Genomic DNA, 21,674 nt, shown 5'->3' with positions numbered 1-21,674 from the left:
TACCAATCTGGTCTGTTTTACTCGATTGATGTGAGCTGCTGACCTCACAACTACTGAAGAGAAGAGTTGAAGACTTCTACCAATAACTTGCTCAGATGAATTGATGGTGCTTGATGCACTATACACCTGTCACAATAATCAGGAGGGACACTAGCTGCTGATGCCCTTGACTAGTACCTGTAAGCAGTCATTGACATCCCAAACCTCCCTTAGTGGAAAGGACTATGCTGTTGTCCATCTCCACACTGTACAGTGCTACTGAGAGGTTACCTGAGCACATCCCTTCCATGTCCACAAGAGCACTCTGGAAATATACAGTCTTTGACCTGGGCAGCAATGCCTGCTGTATGGGCTATGTCGGCCACTAGTGAGACCTGCCACCCACTCAAAACCATGTTTACATCAATGGTCACAGCTGGAGCGAAGTCCTCCGAAGACTGCTGATACAGCTTCAGCACATACTGAAGTCGTGCACTGACAGGTCTGCTCCACCACACTCCATTCTTCATCATCCTGACAATAGTAATGGCCCCAAGCCAGGCCCTTACAAACTGGCGTCAGAAATGTATACACTGGCTGCTGCCACCATAGCAGAACCATTTCTACAGCATCATTGTCATGACTGTCTGGATGAGCAGGAAACTGAGAACCTGCATAGTCACCCTGATGCAACACAATGGAGTGAGGGAGAATTTTTCTGTTGACCTTTCTGATGGTTTTATTGTTTGTCACCATGGCAAATTGTAGGGACATTAATTCTACTCCCAGTGTACCATTTGTTAAACTGTGCGAAGCTGCAGACTTGTCAATGTTTAGAGCAAGTAACAGGGAAATGTGTTTAATACCAGTGAGATGCAGATTTGGTAATTTATCATGACATGAGTTGCCACACACTATGTCAGTACCAGCTAAGGGTCACATTTGCACAAGTTTTGAGCACTTGGTGCAGGACTGTTCAGAGTCACATTGGTCTATGATCTCATGTAGGGAGTCATTTCTTATATTGTTGTGTGTAGTTTCCCATATCTTTCTTTTGTAGTGACAATAGTAGTAAAGTCTGCAAAATAGTGGAAACATGCATTGCTACTACAGGTGAAACTGCCACTGCTTTAACAGCACGAGTAAAAACTAATGAGCAGGAAAATAAGAACCTGCATAACCATAGTGAAACCTTACAAGCTTTGGTACTGTAGTTACAGTCAGAGTCCTGATCCACCAGCAAAGAATTTAATAACACCTTTTTCCAGAAAAAACAACAGAGAATGTCACTGTATTCATTAAATATGTATTACTTACAGCCGAACTGTGCAGTTGGATGAATGAATCATGTTTGTTTATGGATAACTTATGGTTAATATGTCAACTAAAACATATGTAATGTACCATGAGGTACTTGGTAAGACATGAATACTCCAGGAGCTGGCTGGTGATTTGCACAAGCACTACCAGAAGCAAGAGAGCGAGAGATTTTTTAGAAGGAAATGCATATGTAGTGCAGAAGGCTAATGAGTCAGTGGAATCTTTTTCTGGTAGAATCCAGAAGAATTATGCACAAACACACAAGCTGGCACACAGAACAGAATCTGATGCAGTTACCTTGCATGAACCTGGAAATAGGGCTCTCGATATTTTCTTAAGGGGTATCTCTGCCAACATGTCTCACAGAGTCGGGATTGAGGGTCAATATGACTTGGCTGAAAGTATTAGGATTGCCAGCATAATTACCTTTGGGTGTCTGCTCTGAAGTAAAGTGCCACAGATGTGGTCGTAAGGGTCATCTGCATAAGCAATGTTGCCAACCAGACTGTTATGAGTGTAACTGAGTCAGTCACAAGGCACAAGAGAGTAGGAATAAGAAACAAGGGAAACATCACCATAAAAATTGTCCATTAAACACAGATGGGAAAGCATTGCCCATCAGAAGGCATTCCCTGTAGAATGGAACACTGCACAGACATATGCAGCGATGGATTGCTGGTTGTTACACATACTATCAGTCAAGAAACTTAAGTTTTTAATAGACACAATTGCAACCATGTCAGTCATTAGTCTGGAATTCTTAGACAGGAAGAGACTTAGGTCTACATGATACAGGTTATGTGGAGTAGGTGACAATGACATGAAGTCACTCGGGACAACACTACCTGACTTTAGCACTGAAACTAAGAATACATGGAAGTATTGCCAAATGTTGGAGAAGGTTACTCCACGAATTCCGGACTACACTTCCTTGAAAAACATCAACCAAATTTGATCTTTTGCAGACTACAATTGAACTTAGTGGAACTTTGTTTCCGCTGGGAACAATTGCTAGCGGGACAATGTTGCAAGGTGCACAGTCATGTAGGTGTTGGTGTTGCCAAATGAACTGTGAACACTCATACTAAAGACTGGTTCCCACAATAATGTACCACCAGTTACAGGAAAGCTGATTTGGATACCTGTAGCTGCTAATATACCACAAGAAGTGGTGTGTGTGGTAGAACTACTAAAAATAATGAAGAGTTAGAGAAAATGCATTGTTTTGTGCATATAAGTGTGGCATGCAATAGTAATGTAAACAGGTAGTTTATGGTTCATGCTAGCCAAGATAATTTTTGCGTGGATGACGCCAGTTTGCCAAAAGTCTTGATGATTGACAATTTAGATGTTCTGGATGAAGAAGACATTGATAGGTCATGTGACGACCAGAGCTGCACACAAATCGTTAGTGATTCTGCATTATGTAAGAATATAAATACCATACAAGGTATTGACTAACAAGAGATGGAAGCTTTGTCACTACGATTTTTAGATTTGGTTAACAGAAATGGTGCATTACCAGCAAGCCTGTTGCACATCATATAACCACAGGTAACAATGCTCCAGTCTATAGAAAGCCATACTTTGTACCCAAGTGTCTACAACTATTGATGGAGGAATTTACTGACCAGCAACTGGCAGAAGGAATAGTAGAATGTAGTGACAGTCAATAGAGTGCAAATGTTGTCATTATTCCCAAGAAATCACTGGATACTAGAAGGCCAAAACTGTTACCGACACATGTCCTATCGCCAATGTTATGGAGACGTAGGGCAATTTAGGTCAGTGCAGTAGTGTTTGAATGATTGATCTAAAAAATGGGTATCACCAACTAGAAGGAGTTCCAGAAGATAGGCCAGAAACTGCCTTCACGACACAATCGCTTCATTATCAGTATTGCAGAATGAAATTTGGATTTAAAAATCTACTGGCCAAGACTATTGAATGGTGTAATTTGCGTACTGAAACCAAACAAAGTAAGGTGTACTTAGATCAGATCAATATATTTTTGAGAGATATGGAAGAACATGTGTAGCGTTTGGAAGAAGTATTTAACAGACTACAGACAGCACATCTAATGCTTAGTGTGGATAAATGTTATTTTGCTTAAACAAAAGTTAAATACCTTGGCCTTGTAATTAGTGCAAAAGGTGTAAAACTGATCCCCAACTAATTTCAGCTGTCAGTGACTTCACAACACCACAAAAACTCCAGTCATTTCCTGGGCAATGCAATTATTATAGGAAATGCATTAAAGATTTTTCTGTGAAAAGGCATAAAATTCAAATTGACAACAGATTTTCAATGCCTCAGATGCTGTTTGACAAAAATATTGACATCACATCCAGTACTGGTACTCTCAGATTTCGAAAAAGAATTCATCCTTCCTTGTGGCACTAGTAATAATGCAGACAGGTGCATTCTCAGTAAAGTTTAGATAGTAAAAAACATCATCCGGCTTATGCATCAAGACAACTCACCAAGGCAGAATGGAATTATTCTGTGACAGAAAAGGCCATGCTAGCAATGATATATGAAATTACATACCTTTGCTGTCATGTGTATGGCCAAAAGGTCAAAGTAGTAACATACCATGCATCACTAAAATGGCTGTTGGGATTACATGATTCTTCTAGTAGACTGATGAGATGGGCACTCAAACTGAGAGAATTTAATTATGAAGTAGTTCATAAACCAAGGAAGAAGCATACAAATGCAGATGCATTGAACAGAAAAATCATAGTACTGCAGACAATAGGTGAAAGTGTAGCTGAAAGTCAGAAGGCACAGGCAAGTGACGTAAAGTGTCAGGCTTTCAAACTGCACCAACAATTCGTGACAATTGATAACTTTTTCTGCAGATCAATAAAGTGCAGACCATGCATGGTAGTTTCAGCAATGCTCAAGGATGAAGTTTCCTAACAAGTGCATGACCACATGTTAGCAGGTCATGGCAGTTGCAGAAATACGGATAGGAGAGTTGCCAAAAAATGCTGGTGGAAAACTAGGAAACGTGAGGTGAAAGAGTACAAAAATTTGTAAACTTTGCACACAGGGCACAGGTCATCCCCGTTTTCAAGAAGGGACATCGAACAGATGTGCGGAAATATAGACCTATATATCTCTAATGTCAATCAGATGTAAAATTTTGGAACACGTATTATGTTCGAGTATAATGACTTTTCTGGAGACTAGAAATCTACTCTGTAGGAATCAGCATGGGTTTAGAAAAAGACGGTCGTGTGAAAGCCAGCTCGCGTTATTCGTTCACGAGACTCAGAGGGCCATAGACATGGGTTCCCAGGTGGGTGCCGTGTTTCTTGACTTCCGCAAGGCGTTCGATACAGTTCCCCACAGTCGTTTAATGAACAAAGTAAGAGCATATGGACTATCAGACCAATTGTGTGATTGGATTGAAGAGTTCCTAGATAACAGAACGCAGCATGTCATTCTCAATGGAGAGAAGTCTTTTGAAGTCAGAGTGATTTCAGGTGTGCCGCAGGGGAGTGTCATAGGACCATTGCTATTCACAATATATATAAATGACCTAGTGGATAACATCGGAAGTTCACTGAGGCTTTTTATGGATGATGCTGTAGTATGTCAAGAGGTTGTAACAATGGAAAATTGTACTGAAATGCAGGAGGATCTGCAACGAATTGACGCATGGTGCAGGGAATGGCAATTGAATCTCGATGTAGACAAGTGTAATGTGCTGTGCATACACAGAAAGAAAGATCCTTTATCATTGACTACAATATAGCAGGTCAGCAACTGGAAGCAGTTAATTCCATAAATTATCTGGGAGTAGGCATTAGGAGTGATTTAAAATGGAATGACCATATAAAATTAACCGTCAGTAAAGCAGATGGCAGACTGAGATTCATTGGAAGAATCTTAAGGAAATGCAGTCCAAAAACAAAGGAAGTAGGTTACAGTACACTTGTTCGCCCACTGCTTGCATACTGCTCACCGGTGTGGGATCCGTACCAGATAGGGTTGATAGAAGAGATAGAGAAGATCCAATGGAGAGCAGCGTGCTTCGTTACAGGATCATTTGGTAATCGCGAAAGCATTACGGAGATGATCATAAACTCCAGTGGAAGACTCTGCAAGAGAGATGCTCAGCAGCTCGGTACGGGCTTTTGCTGAAGTTTCGAGAACTTACCTTCACCGAGGAGTCAAGCAGTATATTGCTCCCTCCTATGTTTATCTCGCGAAGAGACCATGAGGATAAAATCAGAGAGATTGGAGCCCACACAGAGGCATACCGACAATCTTTCTTTCCACAAACGATACGAGACTGGAATACAAGGGAGTACCAATAGAGGTATTCAAGGTACCCTCCGCCACACACCGTCAGGTGGCTCGCAGAGTATGGATGTACATGTAGAAAGGACTGATACTAGCCACCAACCAAAAAGTTCCATTGCAAAGATTGTCAGAAGTGAACAAATCATTTGAAATGATAAGACTGGATGTCTTAGAACCATGTAATAGAATTTCTGCAGGGAATAAGTACATATTAAAAATAGTAGATCAGTTTTCCTGATACGTTGAAATAATGGCAGTCCCAGATCAACAAGCTAACACAGTAGAGCAAGTCACAGTAAATAACTGGATCATGTTCAGAGTGCTGGATACTGTAACAACAGACCAAGGTGCAAATTTCACATCAGATCTAATGAAGCAGTTGTGTCATTTGCTTCGCTTTCACAAGTTAAGAACAAGTAATCTCCATCTACTAGCAAATGGATGAACAGAAAGGGTTCACAGGAGAATTTACAGAATTTTAAGCCACTCTGTTACCAGCCATCATGATAATTGGGATACCTACCTAGCATTAGAATGAGCCAATACAGAAGTCTGAGAATATCATGGACGACAGAGCAGCATTTAGGGAAGCTAACACAACACAGAATTGGTCAGTGGGTGTTGTAACCAACCCATATACACCAAAAGGTTTTTGGCTTTCACAGCCCACATCAAGTAACTGAAATGTAAGTACATGCCAAGTTGCAACTGCCGATAAAGGCTTTAATCAATAGTGACTCATTGTGCATTTTGCTGAATGACAACTTCTCCAAATTTATCTTCCTCATGTTCCCCAAAAATTAATGGCTTTGTCATAATAAAAGTATCTCCATTGTTTCAAGTACATACTACCGTATAAATGGTTTTGCTACTTGACATCCGGCTTGTTCCTCTTCTCGTGGAGTAGCCTGAGTAGCGACAGCAATAAGGTTACAACTATACGATCTGGAATTTCTATTCCTGTCTGACGAGATGGCTGGATCAGAACAGCCGTTGCTTTGATATAATTTAATATGTTTCATGTGCCCTGATGCCATGTACAACAATCAAGGGCTCTTCACATGGGCGTCACCCAGCTGCAGCAAAGGCCATCTGGCATGATGGCCATTGCTGGCAGTCTGATGCCTCAGGACAATGGGCATCTAATCCTTGGGAAGTGTGGGGAGCTTGCAGGTCATGCATCAGCAGTGTGATCGCTGTGTTTTCAGGGGGCTTAACTGAAAGGGGATATAATGATCCTACCAAGTCGTACCGACTACCATGTTGGCCTTGAAGTGCAATAAGATTATAACTATCCACACTAAAATTGCTATACCTGCCTGACAATATGGCCGATTTAATTTAATATGTTTCATGTGCCCTAATGCCTATGCAAATATTGTACACAGATAATCTTCAACACTGCATGCAGTAACATTATTTAAGGTTTTCTTCCACAGCTGGTCTATACTGCAGAAAAATTTGGAAAATGAAAGTGAATGTGACAACAAATTACTTTATCCAGAAGATGGTGAGTGAAGGAACATTTCAAGAAACAAAATCAGAACCCAAAGAATAGTCATATCGGCTTCAAAAGTTGCTTATATTATTTTAAGGGCTGTTTTGGCTACTGAGAGATGTATGTTTATTTGCAGCTTACAGTAAAATATCCATTGTAGCCTCAAACATTTGTCTTTCTTACACAAAAATGCACATCCACTGTCGTAGAAAAGTAAGACCCAGGGCGAACTACTGTCCAAAAAGATTTTTTGTTGAAATATCAGCCATTTCCAAACATCTTGGCAACTGTTGTCCGTGCAAAATTTCTACTTATGGTGGTCCACTCCGCTTAGTTTCCTGCTTTCAGTAGCCAAGCAAGTGCTTTGTATCTCTGCATGGCAGTGGTAGTGGCATGTTTGAGAATGACATTGGCAAGGATACGAGGTGTGGCTAGAAAAAAACCGGACTAGTACTGGTGAAACAATAAAACGAATGCAATAAGGCTGAAAGTCGCGTGGCCTGTCACGTGACTCTCGCTCCGCCTACTGCTCGAGTTTCATCTGCCTCCTGCACTCAGTCTGCCCGTGGCGTCTGTTTTAAGTAGTTGACGTTTTGTCTGTGCGTCGGAAAATGTTGAGTGTACAGAAAGAACAGCGTGTTAACATCAAATTTTGTTTCAAACTAGGAAAATCTGCAAGTGAAACGTTTGTAATGTTACAACAAGTGTACGGCGATGATTGTTTATCGCGAACACAAGTGTTTGAGTGGTTTAAACGATTTAAAGATGGCCGCGAAGACACCAGTGATGACACTCGCACTGGCAGACCATTGTCAGCAAAAACTGATCCAAACATTGAAAAAATCGGTAAACTTGTTCGACAAGATCGCCGTTTAACAATCAGAGCAATGTCTGAGTTAACAGGAGTTGACAAGGAAAGTGTTAGGCAGATTCTTCATGAAAGTTTCAACATGAACAAAGTGTGTTCAAAAATGGTTCCAAAGTGTCTCACAATTGAACAGAAGGAACGCCGAAAAATGATTTGTTCTGACATCCTGGAAAACATTGAAAGTGATCCCACCTTCTTACAAAATGTTATTACTTGCGATGAATCGTGGTTTTTTACTTACGAAAAAAAGCACGAATGTCAAAATCGAAATTCAAGGCAATGATGATTTTTTTTTTTTTTTTTTTTTTGACATCAAAGGGATTGTGCACATTGATTGGGTACCAGAGGGACAAACAGTGAATCAGCATTACTACATCAGAGTCCTGGCTACCCTACGTGAGCGAGTACGGAGAAAACGGAACGATTTGTGGAGAAAAAAGTCATGGATCCTTCACCAAGACAATGCCCCAGCTCACAGTGCGTTGTCAGTGAAGACGTTTTTGGCAAAACACAACATTCCCATCTTAGATCATCCACCCTACTCACCTGATTTGGCCCCCTGTGACTTTTTTCTTTTCCCTAAAGTCAAGTCAGCTTTGAAAGGAACTAGATTTGAGACTGTTGAAGCAGTAAAAGAAAAAGCGACGGAAGTAACGTATGGACTTATCGAAAATGATATGCAGCATTGCTATGAACAGTGGAAAATTCGTATGGAGCGGTGTAGAGACCGAGGAAGAGAGTACATTGAAGGAGATAACATGAAATTGTAAATAATTGTAAATAAATGCTTTTTCCAGCATCAGTCCGGTTTTTTTCTAGCCGCACCTCGTATTGCTATGGTCTTCATTCTGCACCAAGCTTGTCATTCTACTGGCTGATTAAATTTCCATGATTTCTCCAGGACTTTTCCAGAATTTAACTATATTTTTCCCAGATAGTCTTTTATTAGTGTAAACTGAATGTTGAGCATGCTTTAAATATTCAGTATTTTTACTGCCTTTTTTAAAGTGCTGGTTTTATATATCATGCTTAATGCAAAATGTCTAACATACTTGAGCAACTGACATTTCAACATACCACCAAATGGCAAAGTGAACTGCAATACACTGAAAAAAGCACAACACATTAGACAAGAAATATTTCAATATGAAATGCGCAATTTTGAAATCAGTTCCTAAAATAAGATTAAATTAACTGATCTGACCATCACAACTTGTGAAAAAATTGAAAAAACACATTTATTCATTGTGTGCAAAGTCAAGTAATGATATACATATAAATTTTAACTAACGGCCTACCACTTAAATAAAAAAATACTGGCAGAATACTTACAATTAAATGCAAATCCAAAATTCACACACTTTTTGAAAGACTTCCTGTGAACAAGTATTTGAAACAGGGAATCTCCCATTTGATGATTCAGGAAGTGTATTTCCTTATATTGTACTGTTGTGGGAATGAATATTCAAGAGAACGATACACTAGTCACTTTAACACACATGTAACTCTTCTGAATGTAATTTTCTCCATCAGCTGATTTAAAGAAAAACTTGAGCACAATATTAAAATTACAAAAAAACTGTAGAAGTCTCAAACATACAAAACTATAAGGAAGAGAGTTTTATGTGACACTACTAATGTTTATTTTTTTCTTCAGTAAGTGCCACTTCCCTACTTTCAGTTTCTGCTAGCAATTTTAACTTTTTATTGTCAGAAGTTGAATTTCTACAAGGGCTCTCTTCTAATGCTCTGCCTTTTCCTTCTGTTCTTTTTTTTACCCTTTGCCAGTGATTCCATACAAGGAAAATGAGCATTTTCATTATTTCAGCATTTGCTATCTCTCCTGAAGAAATAATAGCATCAAAAACCTGCCATTGATGAATCACAATTTTTTTCTTTTTGATGTTCTATGATGCCTTACGAATTCACAGGAAACCCCCGTTCAATGACACATTCCCATGACAATCCCCATCTCACCACAGATCTTACATCGTGAAATTCCTCTTCCCACAAATGAGCTTAAAAGTTTGATCCAGCAATGGTCCAATCTACTTTGCTTTCATTTCTACAAGAACTTTCTACTTTTCCTCTAGGTAGTGAACTACACTCCTTAAATTGATGTTTAACATTATCAGTTGTCATTGTAGAAAGCCATTCTTTCTCAACCAGAAGCGGAAGGTATAAATGTAAATGAGTGGTTGCTTTTACTGATCTGATTGCTACCTACCACATTTGGATCTAAAAATGAAATTGGCTTCATCAAATGAAATTTTAATGGTGACTTCTCCATTAACTTCTGTAATAGTACCTTCATACAGGTTGAACAGTCATTTTGGAACAGCTGCATGTGTAAATCTGTGATGCCGTTAACCTTCTTTAACTCATAAAAAATGCCAATTTTGCATCAAGTAATTTATCTTGGATGTGCTCTGAAACTACTTTGAAAGTGTGAATGGTCTCTAATACTTCACGATTCTGAACATCTGTTAACAAATATGGATAAATTTGGGAAGAAAGAAATAACTCGCTCAGCTACATTTAAATTTTCCAGCCCCCTCTCTGAGCAAAACTTAAGCAGGAATGCACTGGAATATATAGAGTTAATATAATCAACTTTTCTTGCTGGCTTGTCCTCGAATAACTAGTACAAAACACATAAAAACTACTGTACTATATCCCAACCAGTGTTTAAATGTGGTGGTGGTGGTGGTGGTAGTGGTTGTTGTTGTTGTTGTTGTTGTTGTTGCTTGAAGGTGCAAAATAGCTGATGTCAGAACTTAAACTGAGTGTTTAAAGGCATTATGTAGTGTATGTAATCCACAGGTACCAATTTCTAAAAGCACTGTACCCTGAGATTGTTCTAACTCACTTGTTAACTCTCGTAGTACCTTCAAGTTGAAGTCTGGGTCATCCATTGATACCTGTGTAACTTTCTTCACCCAAAATACTTTTTAGCCCATTTAAAAGGTCTCAGTTTCTTATGTATCATAAAAAAAACCCAACATGTTAAGAAAATCTAAACTGGACTGAATGCGTAACTGTAATGTACAAGAAGGCATCAGCATCTCTCCGTATCCTGCAAAAATATAAAAAGTTCTTCGCTCTTCAGAAAAAGAAACTTTTACAAACATTTATACTACCAACTACTGATTCACTGATTACAGTGATGTGATCCTGCAACACCTTTCTCAGGAAAACTCACAGCACCTGGAACTGCTTATGAAAGTTTGTGTTCATTATATCTATGACATTCGACTCCTTGATCACATTTCACATCATATGCACAGCTATCTTAGCTGCACGAAGACAAGCACAGAGATTTACATACCATCCATATTCTCTACTGTGTTATCAATGTACACTGTCCCTTACAGACCTCCACGATCTTAATGCTATTATCTGAACAACATGGCAGAAACACTCTTTCCAATCACAGTAAAATCCTTTCCATCCAGCTCCATCATTCAGCGACCTTCTTGAAGGCCTCCTCAGCAGCAGGAACTCAACTCTGGAACACCCTCTGTATTATACTAGAGAACTCCAACTTCAGAATACAGGTAATAACATTTGTACTAAAGCAACAATACGATTACCATTGTCCTTGTACCCACTTGTTACCGTAGTATATCCTTCATTTCAACCAGATCTTCCTCATTTTCCTGTATTCTTAGCTGATGTAATCTCTTTAAATTTTCTTTTCCCAGAACTCGCCATATCAGAAAGAAACTATTTTACAGCCCCACAAATTATTCTTTTATTTGTCTCTATCATTATTTTTACACCACAGCTGCTGCAGTTGCTGCTACTATTACTGGCTGCAGCTGCAGTAATACAAGTAATGCCAGCCAGTATTAGCACTGTTAGTTCACTGACAGTATAATTGACTGACACCACCACTGCATACTCTCCCATCACTTTAATACTAGTTGCCATACTGAAATTGTTATTTTCTGAGGTAACTGTGATGTAATATACACTGTATGTGTGAAACCCTGGTCTGATATAAGATGGCCTGAGGGCCCTAAGCATATCAGGTTAAATAAATAAATATCTCACAGATACTTCGTTTTCCTCAGTATTCCAAACTCTGATTTTAGTAGTTAATTACGAAAAGAGCATGATTAATGTTAGGCACATAAACATTAAAGATGCCAAACTCGAGTACTGTGTATTGATAAAAGTTATACTATAACCTTAGTTAAACAAGCATAAATAAATATTACTACCATGTCACAGTCTAATATATACAGTCGCGACACTTACTGCTGTGAAAGTTGTTACCATTTGACAGTTCAAGTGACACTAGCGCCCCTAGCGGCCAGAAAGCTCGCCTTCCTCTGACGGTAGATGCGACGTAAAAATAATGTTTGTTTTTAATTCGTTTTGTACGTAATTTACAAAATAGTTAGTATATTTTTGCGTCACAAGTGTTAGGAGAACAGCGAGAGACATAAATGATCGTGAAATATAAATAAACAGAGCATGAACTATTGAATGAAGTGACATAAGTTGCAACATATTCTTGAAGAAATAATTAAGAAGGAGCATACAATCACACTTATTCCACTGAAAGTAAGAGAATACACACTGTATATCACACATGTGAAGTATATAGATGATCTACCTTGTGTAAAAATGAAGCGGCACAGCACTTTTCATTATGTTCTGCTTTGCAGGAAGCCTGCTTCCAAAAATACAATTTCCATCTTATTCTTTGTGGTATCAGGTTATCTCAATAAAAAGCATGACTGTTTTAAAACTTTATTATATCCCATTGATACAGTTAACGAAAATAAAATTAAATGAATGAGTCTGTCCTAACACTTTAGCAACCCAAATGAGCCAGCTTCATTAATTTTTTATTTCTTCTCTTGCTCCTACAGACTAAGTCTTGATTCCTGAATTTAATAATGTATAAGAGCCTCACTTTCACAAACAGTCTTATTAACAGCAGCTTGGTTTCAGCACAGCACCCAGGTGGAAAATTAGGGATGTCCATCAACATGTTCACAAAGAAAGCACCACAATTACTTATGTGAGCATATTCATCAAAAGTAGAAGTCATCTTAGTCTCACAATGAGTTAAAAATTCTTTGACATCTTCTGTACAAATAAATAGGCTTCCATAGTTGCCTTCATAGCTTTTAAAATGACAATAAACTTTGTCATTTGCGTCTAAGTCTTGGCTGCCATCTACAAGTACTGTCCTACATTTATAACAGTCATGAATTGTAAGCAGTTTCTTTAATACATAACCAAACACGTATCTCTTGCTGTTTGCCTCTCCGAGGTCTGTTTGGGCTTCCACATTTGGTAGTATGATCACTGAACTCATGTCACTGATGTCCAACAGTGGTGAAACAAGTAATTTGGGCGCTGTTTTCATATCCACTATTGTCTGACCCCAGTTGATCCCCTCACAATTGGAGGTAGCTGCACTGTGTGTGTTCATTAATTTGCTTAAAGCACAACTACTGAATGCAGCACAAAACTGTCGTGGTGATGGGTTGCTACAAAAACCGCCTTTATGCCTTATCACTGAGAAAAAGTTTTCCAGTGGATCTTGATTAATTTTGCGTGTTAATAAATGTAACTTGGTTTCATCCACATCATCACAAACATGTTCAAAGCGCTTATGTTATCCAGAAGTCCTTTAACACACTTAATCCTAGATGAAAAATCTTTTCCATCAACATCTACAAATTTCCATGACTGTATCCATGGCTTCAGTGTCTCTAATATTTCCAAATGTCTTGAGGCACTTGTAATGCAGTTTCTTAAGGACACAGGCCCTTTAACACTATATGCATTAAATATGTCAAAAATATTGTTTACTTTTTGGCAAAAATCTGCGGTAGCAGTAGCAGACGATGATATGGTGCCACAAGTAACAAGTGTCTCAATGCCTGCTGCTACTGTATGACTCAACACACGAACTGCAGTGCTAACCTTCATTTTTGAAAATGCTGGCAGTTGGACAGCTCTTTTAGTGAGCTTGGGGGCCAACTTGTACTTCCTTTCACAGTCACTTGAGTACAACTGACAAATGTCCTTCCATGAAGCAGTGCCAATCCCTCCTTCATCTGTTGTGTGGATAATGTTATACCTGAATAAATTATTACGTATGCTTTTTATCAAGTGTGAGGTGTCATAAAAAAAGTAGATCTTACTCCCTTCATGTACTAAGCATGGATTAACTGGTGTGATACCCAGTCTGTGCCTCCACTCCACAAAATTCGAGCCTTAGTCAGTCACACATGTTTTTACAACCAAACCAATCTCTGTGAGTTTTTTGACAACTTCAAAAAATATGCGCGTCAGATGGTGGCTCCTACTGGTCCTTTGGAGAAATAATATACTAATGGCTGTTTAAAATTTGAGAAGATGCCGTTAATCATTATAACTAATGCAGTATTGGCAACCACAGATGTACATATGAAACCCATGTCTTCAAATCCAATAACACGATCCCAAGAGCTGTCATATATCAAATTTTCCATTATTGACATCTCATCCATAGACAAATTAACAATTATATCAGTTTCTGGTAACTGCTGCACTTTCTGCTTTAAAAGATGAAATATGTTATTATTTATCCCACAATTTAATTGTATATCTTCCACATACTTTTATAAGGTACGTACTGATGGAAGGCTAAAATAGTGTGATAAAAAACTGTATGCCTGAGTACTATAATACAACGAATTAAGTGCAAATAATATAGTTTCATCTTTCCATCTCGCAGGTCCTGTCTTCTACTATTTATTAACCATTTCTTGCTCCTAAATAAGAAAAACAAATTCAGTACTTCAATACAGTTTAGAAAAAAATCGTACATAAAGAGCGCTCTACTGTGATGTTTCATACCTCTCAGGGTCCTTAGGAAACCTGAAGAATGACAAATGTGGTGTCTTCTTCCTATTATTACTGCAATTTATTGCGCTACATATGCTGCCTTTCATAAAAACAATCTTAAAAATGAATATAAACGATACTGTTTACATTTACTGAATACCGTATTCAGAAGCGTAGCTTCTCCACCACTTGGGGCGCTGTTATCGCTGTGTATAACAAAAATCAGCGAGAGTGTCACGACTGTATATATTAGACTGTGACCATGTATTAATTTTACTCAGGCATTGTGAGCACAGGACCTCAAGCTGGGCCTGGCATTGCTTCCACTTAACTTGTGTCAGGCCCCTCCTGTTTTCTTTCCTGTCGCTCCACCCTCTGTCAACTCTTGCCCACTTCTGACCCTGACGGTATTAGGGCATCCGAGGCCTAGGGAGTCTTTCATTTCTGTCTTTCTTGGCCCTTGCCCTAGTGCTTCTGATAGCTCATTCTTCGACTGTCGGAATTTTTTCTCTTTCCATTTCTCTTGAAGTTAGTCAACACCTTCAACGGCGGATGAGGCCTGGAGACCCAACAGCGAAGAAGGTCGAAGTACTTCAGCAGCATCTGTACTCCATGTTAGGAGTGGCTGCATCAGGCGTCTGTTCTCCATGTCAGGAGCAGCCTTTCCTCCTGCTGGCAGTAGCTCTAAAATGCTTGGTGACAGGCTATGTGATGAGTTGACCATAAAAATTCTGTCACATGTTTATGGAAAAATTGTCTTCTGGATCCGGAACAAAGGCTAGGGCATCCCCCGTAGGTGATGCGTATTGGCATGGCCCAGTCAGTGTGAAAAATATGCAAGGATTACCGTCGCATGGGCGGCGATGGCTAAACAAGCTAGCCCTCACATCTCGTCTTGCAGCACTCAACGTCGGCACCATGACTGGACAGTACAGCGGACTACCTAAAGCCCTTGAAACCCGATGCATAGACATCTGTGCAGTGCAAGAAACATGGTGGAGTGGAAACAAATTGTATGCCACTGGATGCAGTTACAAGCTGATGTATAAGGGCACACGCGGAACCACTAATGACAATGGCATTGTAGTGTCATCCAAGTTTGATGGTAATATCTCTGAAGTGCAAAGATATGATGATCGCCTGATGAAGATTGTGTACATCACAGACAGCAGAGAAATCCACATTTTCAGTGCCTACACTCCAAAAACTGGCCAAGCAACTTCCATCAAGGATGCCTTTTGGAGGATGCTTGATGCAAAGACTCCTGAAGTGCCCCCAGAAGATTACATCAACACAGCTGGTGATCTGAATGGGCACATAGGGTGCAGAAAGGAAGAACATACTCCTCACGGTGGGTATGGGTTCAGAGAAAAGAATGAGAACGGTCAGCGTATCCTCGATTTCTCAGAAGCTCATAACCTGGCAATTGCGAACACATGGTTCAAAAAGCGTGACTCACATTTAATCACGTATTACAGTGGCACTAACACCACGCAGGTCAACTACATTCCCGTGAGATGCTGTGATCTCAAAGATGTACTTGATGTAAAAGTCATCCCCTACAAAACAGTTGTGATGCAACACCATTCATTGATCTGTAAGCTACGAATCAAGTTGCCAACAAACAAGCACGAAGATCACACAGGACCTGCAAGAATCAAATGGTGGAAATTCAAGGATAAGGAAGCCGACATCATAGCCCAAATTACTTTGCCACCAATTACCACAGTTGAAGAAAGCTGGGAGAAAGTGAAAGAGTCTGCTCACGAAACTGCACATGCAATTCTTGGGACAACAAAACCAGGACGACGACGGACCTATAGAGATGCGTGGCTTTGGAATGACACCATCAAAGATGTGGTACACATAAAGAAAAGATTGGGTCATGAGTTTCAGATAAAACACAGGAGCAATGGAATTCATACAGAACAGCCCAAAGAGATGCAAAACAGGCTATAGCAGCAACCAAATCCTCACGTCATGCTGATCTATACGCAAAACTTGACACACATGAAGGAGAGCAAGACTTATATCGAGTCGCTAAGGCAAGACATCAACATCACTGAGCTCTACTACAAATTTTCTTCCAGAAAGTGGGAGTGCTGTCTTAGATTCCATCTCACACTTTCCTTTGTACTGAGCTTAAATGTTTAACACTGGCAGGTTGTCAAGAATAGACCCAAGACCACCTTACCATCCAGTAACTAATCAGTATACCTAACTGGATGATGCAGAGGCTGCAGCAATACTTAAAAATGTGTAAATCTGCCCTTGTAGAAGTTTTCACAAATGTTTTGTACTGCTGAACTTTGCCCCATAGACTTGGCTGTTCCAGTGAGGCAACCACGGGCTACATCAGGAAGTCAAACAGACAGGCTAGAGTATGCACTCCTTACTTCCCTGGGCTCGCCCTCGTGGACAGTGGCTTGCGCGCACACACACAGAACGCACGCAATGGATCTATCTGGTGGTTAGCCTATACTAGCAGTACCTGCCCATGGGCAAGCTGATGAGAGCTCCCCAGGATTGGAACAGCCTGCTATAGATTATCTAAAAACAATTCTTGTTCTAGGATAGGCTTATCTGCCATATCAGTGCAATTTCCTTAGTGAACTACAGCATGTACATCCATAGATAATGTGTTAAGGAATAGTTTCAACTGCTAAACAGTGAGCTCATGTAAACATTCAGCTTGAGGCAGAGGAGAGGCTTGTTTATTGCAAATGGTGCAGCACATCCAACAACATTGAAGGTTTTATTCTAAAATAAGATAAAAGGTGTGGTGTTTTTCTCATGCTGAAGTTGGTACCTCACAACAAAACCACAACTAAGAACAGCCGCTGCCAGATGCTGTGATGAATGGGAGACATCAGCATAGACATTCCCTCAAGATGTTCCATCCACTGCTGCTGCAAGAGTACTTACATCAGTGTGTGGTGCCACTCAGCCCAACACTAATCATCGCCTAAGGTAACAGCATTGTCTTATTTCAGATCCAGCAACTTACTTAATAGTCAATTGTACACTGAAAGAAGTGAGTATCAGTCTGTATTGTATCGAATGATAAGTTACTGCAGGGGTACCCAACAAAATTTTCTCAAGGACACCCCTCATCGAGCATGATTGGTACTTTGTCATATCACAGTATCAAGTACCATAAAAGCCAAATTAAGTCTTTTTATATGTTTTCTATTTTTAGTACTTAGAAAAAAACACTGACATATTCATTATTGAAAAAATATTGAGCTTAAAACTTTTTTCAATTTAGCCATCATTGTTATTGTTAAATTCTTGATTATTGCTCAAAATCTTTGTCTTCAAATCTGGGTGTTTGGTATAACAAACTCCTTAAAAATATATATAAATTGAGTATGAACTGAAAATGACAGGAAAAAATTAAACTGAGTGTATTGGTCTTTCAAGTGTACTAGAGATTGCATTGAGATGACGTGTGTGAAAAATAAGAAAACACTAAATTCATAAAAGGAATTATTTATTTGAAATAAATATAGTTTTAACAGAGTACTCCATCAGTATACAGTTAGTTTTAATTTTCAGTTCTTAATGAGATGAGTTCAACCTGACCTTTGAGTCCATTATTTCTGAAATACTAGGCTCCAAACTTTAAACTTTCACTCTGAAATCCGACCACACGTCGAGCCGATTCCTATATTTGTTTTTCATGAAACACATGGAAGAAAATGCTTGCTCACACCGATATGTGGTTGCAAATGGAAGGATCTTTTTCGTTGCCCTATCTCCAAGTTTCTTGTAGTCTTTGCATGCTGATACCCAGAAGCCAGTAATTTTATCACCAATGAAAATGTTTATCATCGTACCACAGCTGGACAGATCCACAATTTGATCTTGCTCTTCTTCAGTGAGGCCTTGGATTTTGTCTATTTCTTCACAGCTGAAGGGATTTCGAATACAACTGTCGTCAGGGAAATACTCCCTAAAAGTGGTGGCTAGGCTGTGTAGATGCTCGGCTACATTGATCTTGATCTGATCAGGCAAACTCTCCTCTGACAACTCCACGAATTGTTTTGAAGTAGAAAAGTTAGTTAGTGACTCGTTTTCTATCCTCGACACCCAGATCTGGCACTTTTTTACCATTTATCCACAACTTTGAACATGTCCACATTTTCTCCTTGTAAACTAAAGTTTAACACATTCAAGTGTTCAAACATGTCAGCTAAGTACACAACTGAGCAAAGCTAAGAAAAGTTAGTGAGAAAATCCGCATACTTTGTGTCAAGAAGGAAGACACAAACCTCGTCTCTAAGTTCAAGAATCTCAACAAGATCCGACCTCGAGAAAGCCATCTTACTTCCATATGAATAAGAAGTTGCTCATGCTCACTGCTGATCTCTTTACACGACAAAGAAAATAATCTGGATTACAGATGTCGAGTTTTAATGTCGATGATTTGAACTACTTCATTAGTATCTTTAGCAAAGGTTCAGGCTATCTTTTGGTTACTAAGGCTTCACGATGGATACAACAGTGAGACCATTTCACCTCGGGGACTAATGCTTTGACACGAGCTAGAAGTCCTGTTTTTTTTTGCCAGCCATCGACTTTGCTCCATCCATCGACAAGCCTACACATTTTTCCCAGGCGACATCGTGTTATTTGAGATGATTATCTAATGGAGTAAAAATATTGTCTGCTGTTGTATGCAGTAGTTTCCATGAAAAAGAAAATCTTTGAACACTTGGTACACCCATAAGAATTGTGCGAAAACCAACATCATAGCTTTTATTTGTCTGTACTTTCATCCAATTGTAGAGCGTACATGTCACTCATGCAAAGTTTCTTCGGTGTTAACTGCCATATCAGTAATTCATCTTTGAACAGTATTATTTGAGAGTGGGATAGTTCCTACTACCTTGGCAGCTGCATCACCTAACATTCTTGCAAAGTATTATTGCTGATGGCAGTACAAGTTCCTCAGCAATTTTGTGGTTTTTCCCACATTTAGCAACAAGCTGAGCTTGAGAGTCACTGACTTGCTTGCTTGAACATCAAATGCATTATCTTCCTCTTCATATGTAGGACTTTCTTGTTTTAACGAACCACTTTTTAACCAACGGTCCATTTTTAACTACGCGAACAGTAGCTTCCATGAAAAACAACGCTTTACAAACACTACAGTTTTAATACAGAATATTGAATATTTAAACAACACGATCTGTGAAAGCACTGGCAATGAATTAACAATGGCCATGTTTTGTCTGAAATGCAAGTTTCTGTGTAAAGTGACTGACAGTTGGCAGCTGTAAAGAGGCAGCACACGCAGTCTAACAGCATAAAACAGAACGATTTGCCTCTATCTAATTCTAGTTTTGCCCTAGAGTGTGCTAGTGTCAGTTGGCTCTAGGAAGACACTAGACGCAGAAGTTAGTGTTTGCTAAATCTCTGCTCACGCAGGAAGTGGACAAAACAAAAAAAATCTATTATCATACGAAACATTTTTTATTCTAATAGCATCTTGCGGACTCCTCTGGCATAGCTCGCGGACCCCTGAGGGTCTGTGGACCACCTGCTGGGAACCACTGAGTCCAGCTTCAGTGACAAGTAGACAGACATTCCTGAGGGTATGGATTGTCTCCAAGTTAAGTATTTCAGATTGTTCAAGTGTTAATAAAGTGATCTAATACTTTGTGTTTGTGTGTGTGTGTGTATGTGTGTGTGTGTGTGGTAGATCTCCAGAAGTACCAAATCTAGGCTTGTTAGAACCCACTACAGTGCTGGCATGACTATGTCAAGTGTTTTTTTGCCCAGCACTAAAAGAAGTATCTTCGCACATTTCTCAATATTTATCTCAAATATGCATTCTGATATTATACCTTAGTAACATTTTGGTTGTGTCTATTTCTTCTGCTGGGGGTAGAGGGGAGGGACGGAACACATTTTATTTACATTATTACAAAATTAAAATACTAAGATCCTTATCATTGGTATAACAATTGAGAACATGAGTATTATCTTAAACACCTTACCGAGTTCTAATCAAAGAGAATGCATTACCCAGCTCAGTTTTCTAAATTAAAAAAAAGCAAGGAGTCTTGAGATCGAGTTGTCACTTCTTTTCCACTCCCACACCATGGAGGACAATGGGGGCAGCTTGGGAGTAAAGCATAACATTTACAGACATGAGTATCCACATATTTTATTTAAGATGAGAACATGATACGCTGTTTTAATGAGCACAACTACAAGATTTCAAAAATGTGCAGTAAACTCATAACCAGGGAAAGCAGATATTATCAACAGCAAGAGAGGCAACACTATTATTTTTACAGAATATTACCTACAAGGTTAACATATTCTACAGTTGGTGACAGCATTAATGCCCCTGGCTGCAGAGCTCACAAGAAATGCTGCATTGTCAACTCGGCTGAAAGTGCACAGACAGCAACTACATTACATTCTTGCGTCTTGGCAACATCACAGACCGGCTCGTCTGAATCTGCCGCATGTTTGAAGAATGACTACACTTTAAAAATAAGGTCCCTTGTCTGTTTGTGAAACACTTGGCACCTTCTAGGCAATTCAGCCATTATGAGAAAATTCGCATAACACACAGGAATGAGTCAAAGTTTCACACATGTAAAACACAACAGAATGGTCAAATATGACTTAAGTTTACACAGTATGGAATGTGGAAACAGATTGAGTGCTGACTGGCTAGCTGCACAGCTGTCGTACTGCGCATCCTCAACCCAGAGGCCATAAATGCTGTTGTGGACTATATGGTCTAAGCTTTGTATGTAACTGTTTCACACAAATGTTACCGAATGAAAAAAGTATCGACCTGTTTTATGGCACGGA

At 39.4% G+C, this 21,674-nt stretch overlaps 1 protein-coding gene across 1 annotated transcript; it reads left to right on the top strand.

Moving 5' to 3' along the window:
• The first annotated feature begins 15,755 nt into the window (after positions 1 to 15,755).
• On the top strand, positions 15,756 to 16,796 carry LOC124798889 (craniofacial development protein 2-like). The gene has a single exon (XM_047262421.1). The coding sequence runs from the start codon at positions 15,756 to 15,758 to the stop codon at positions 16,794 to 16,796; it is 1,041 nt and encodes a 346-aa protein (XP_047118377.1).
• Positions 16,797 to 21,674: the final 4,878 nt, after the last annotated feature.

This window comes from Schistocerca piceifrons, chromosome 5, assembly GCF_021461385.2.
Source record: "Schistocerca piceifrons isolate TAMUIC-IGC-003096 chromosome 5, iqSchPice1.1, whole genome shotgun sequence".
NCBI classification, from domain to species: domain Eukaryota; kingdom Metazoa; phylum Arthropoda; class Insecta; order Orthoptera; family Acrididae; genus Schistocerca; species Schistocerca piceifrons.
Note: the sequence above shows the minus strand (reverse complement) of the source record. Positions and strands in the feature narration are given on the sequence as shown.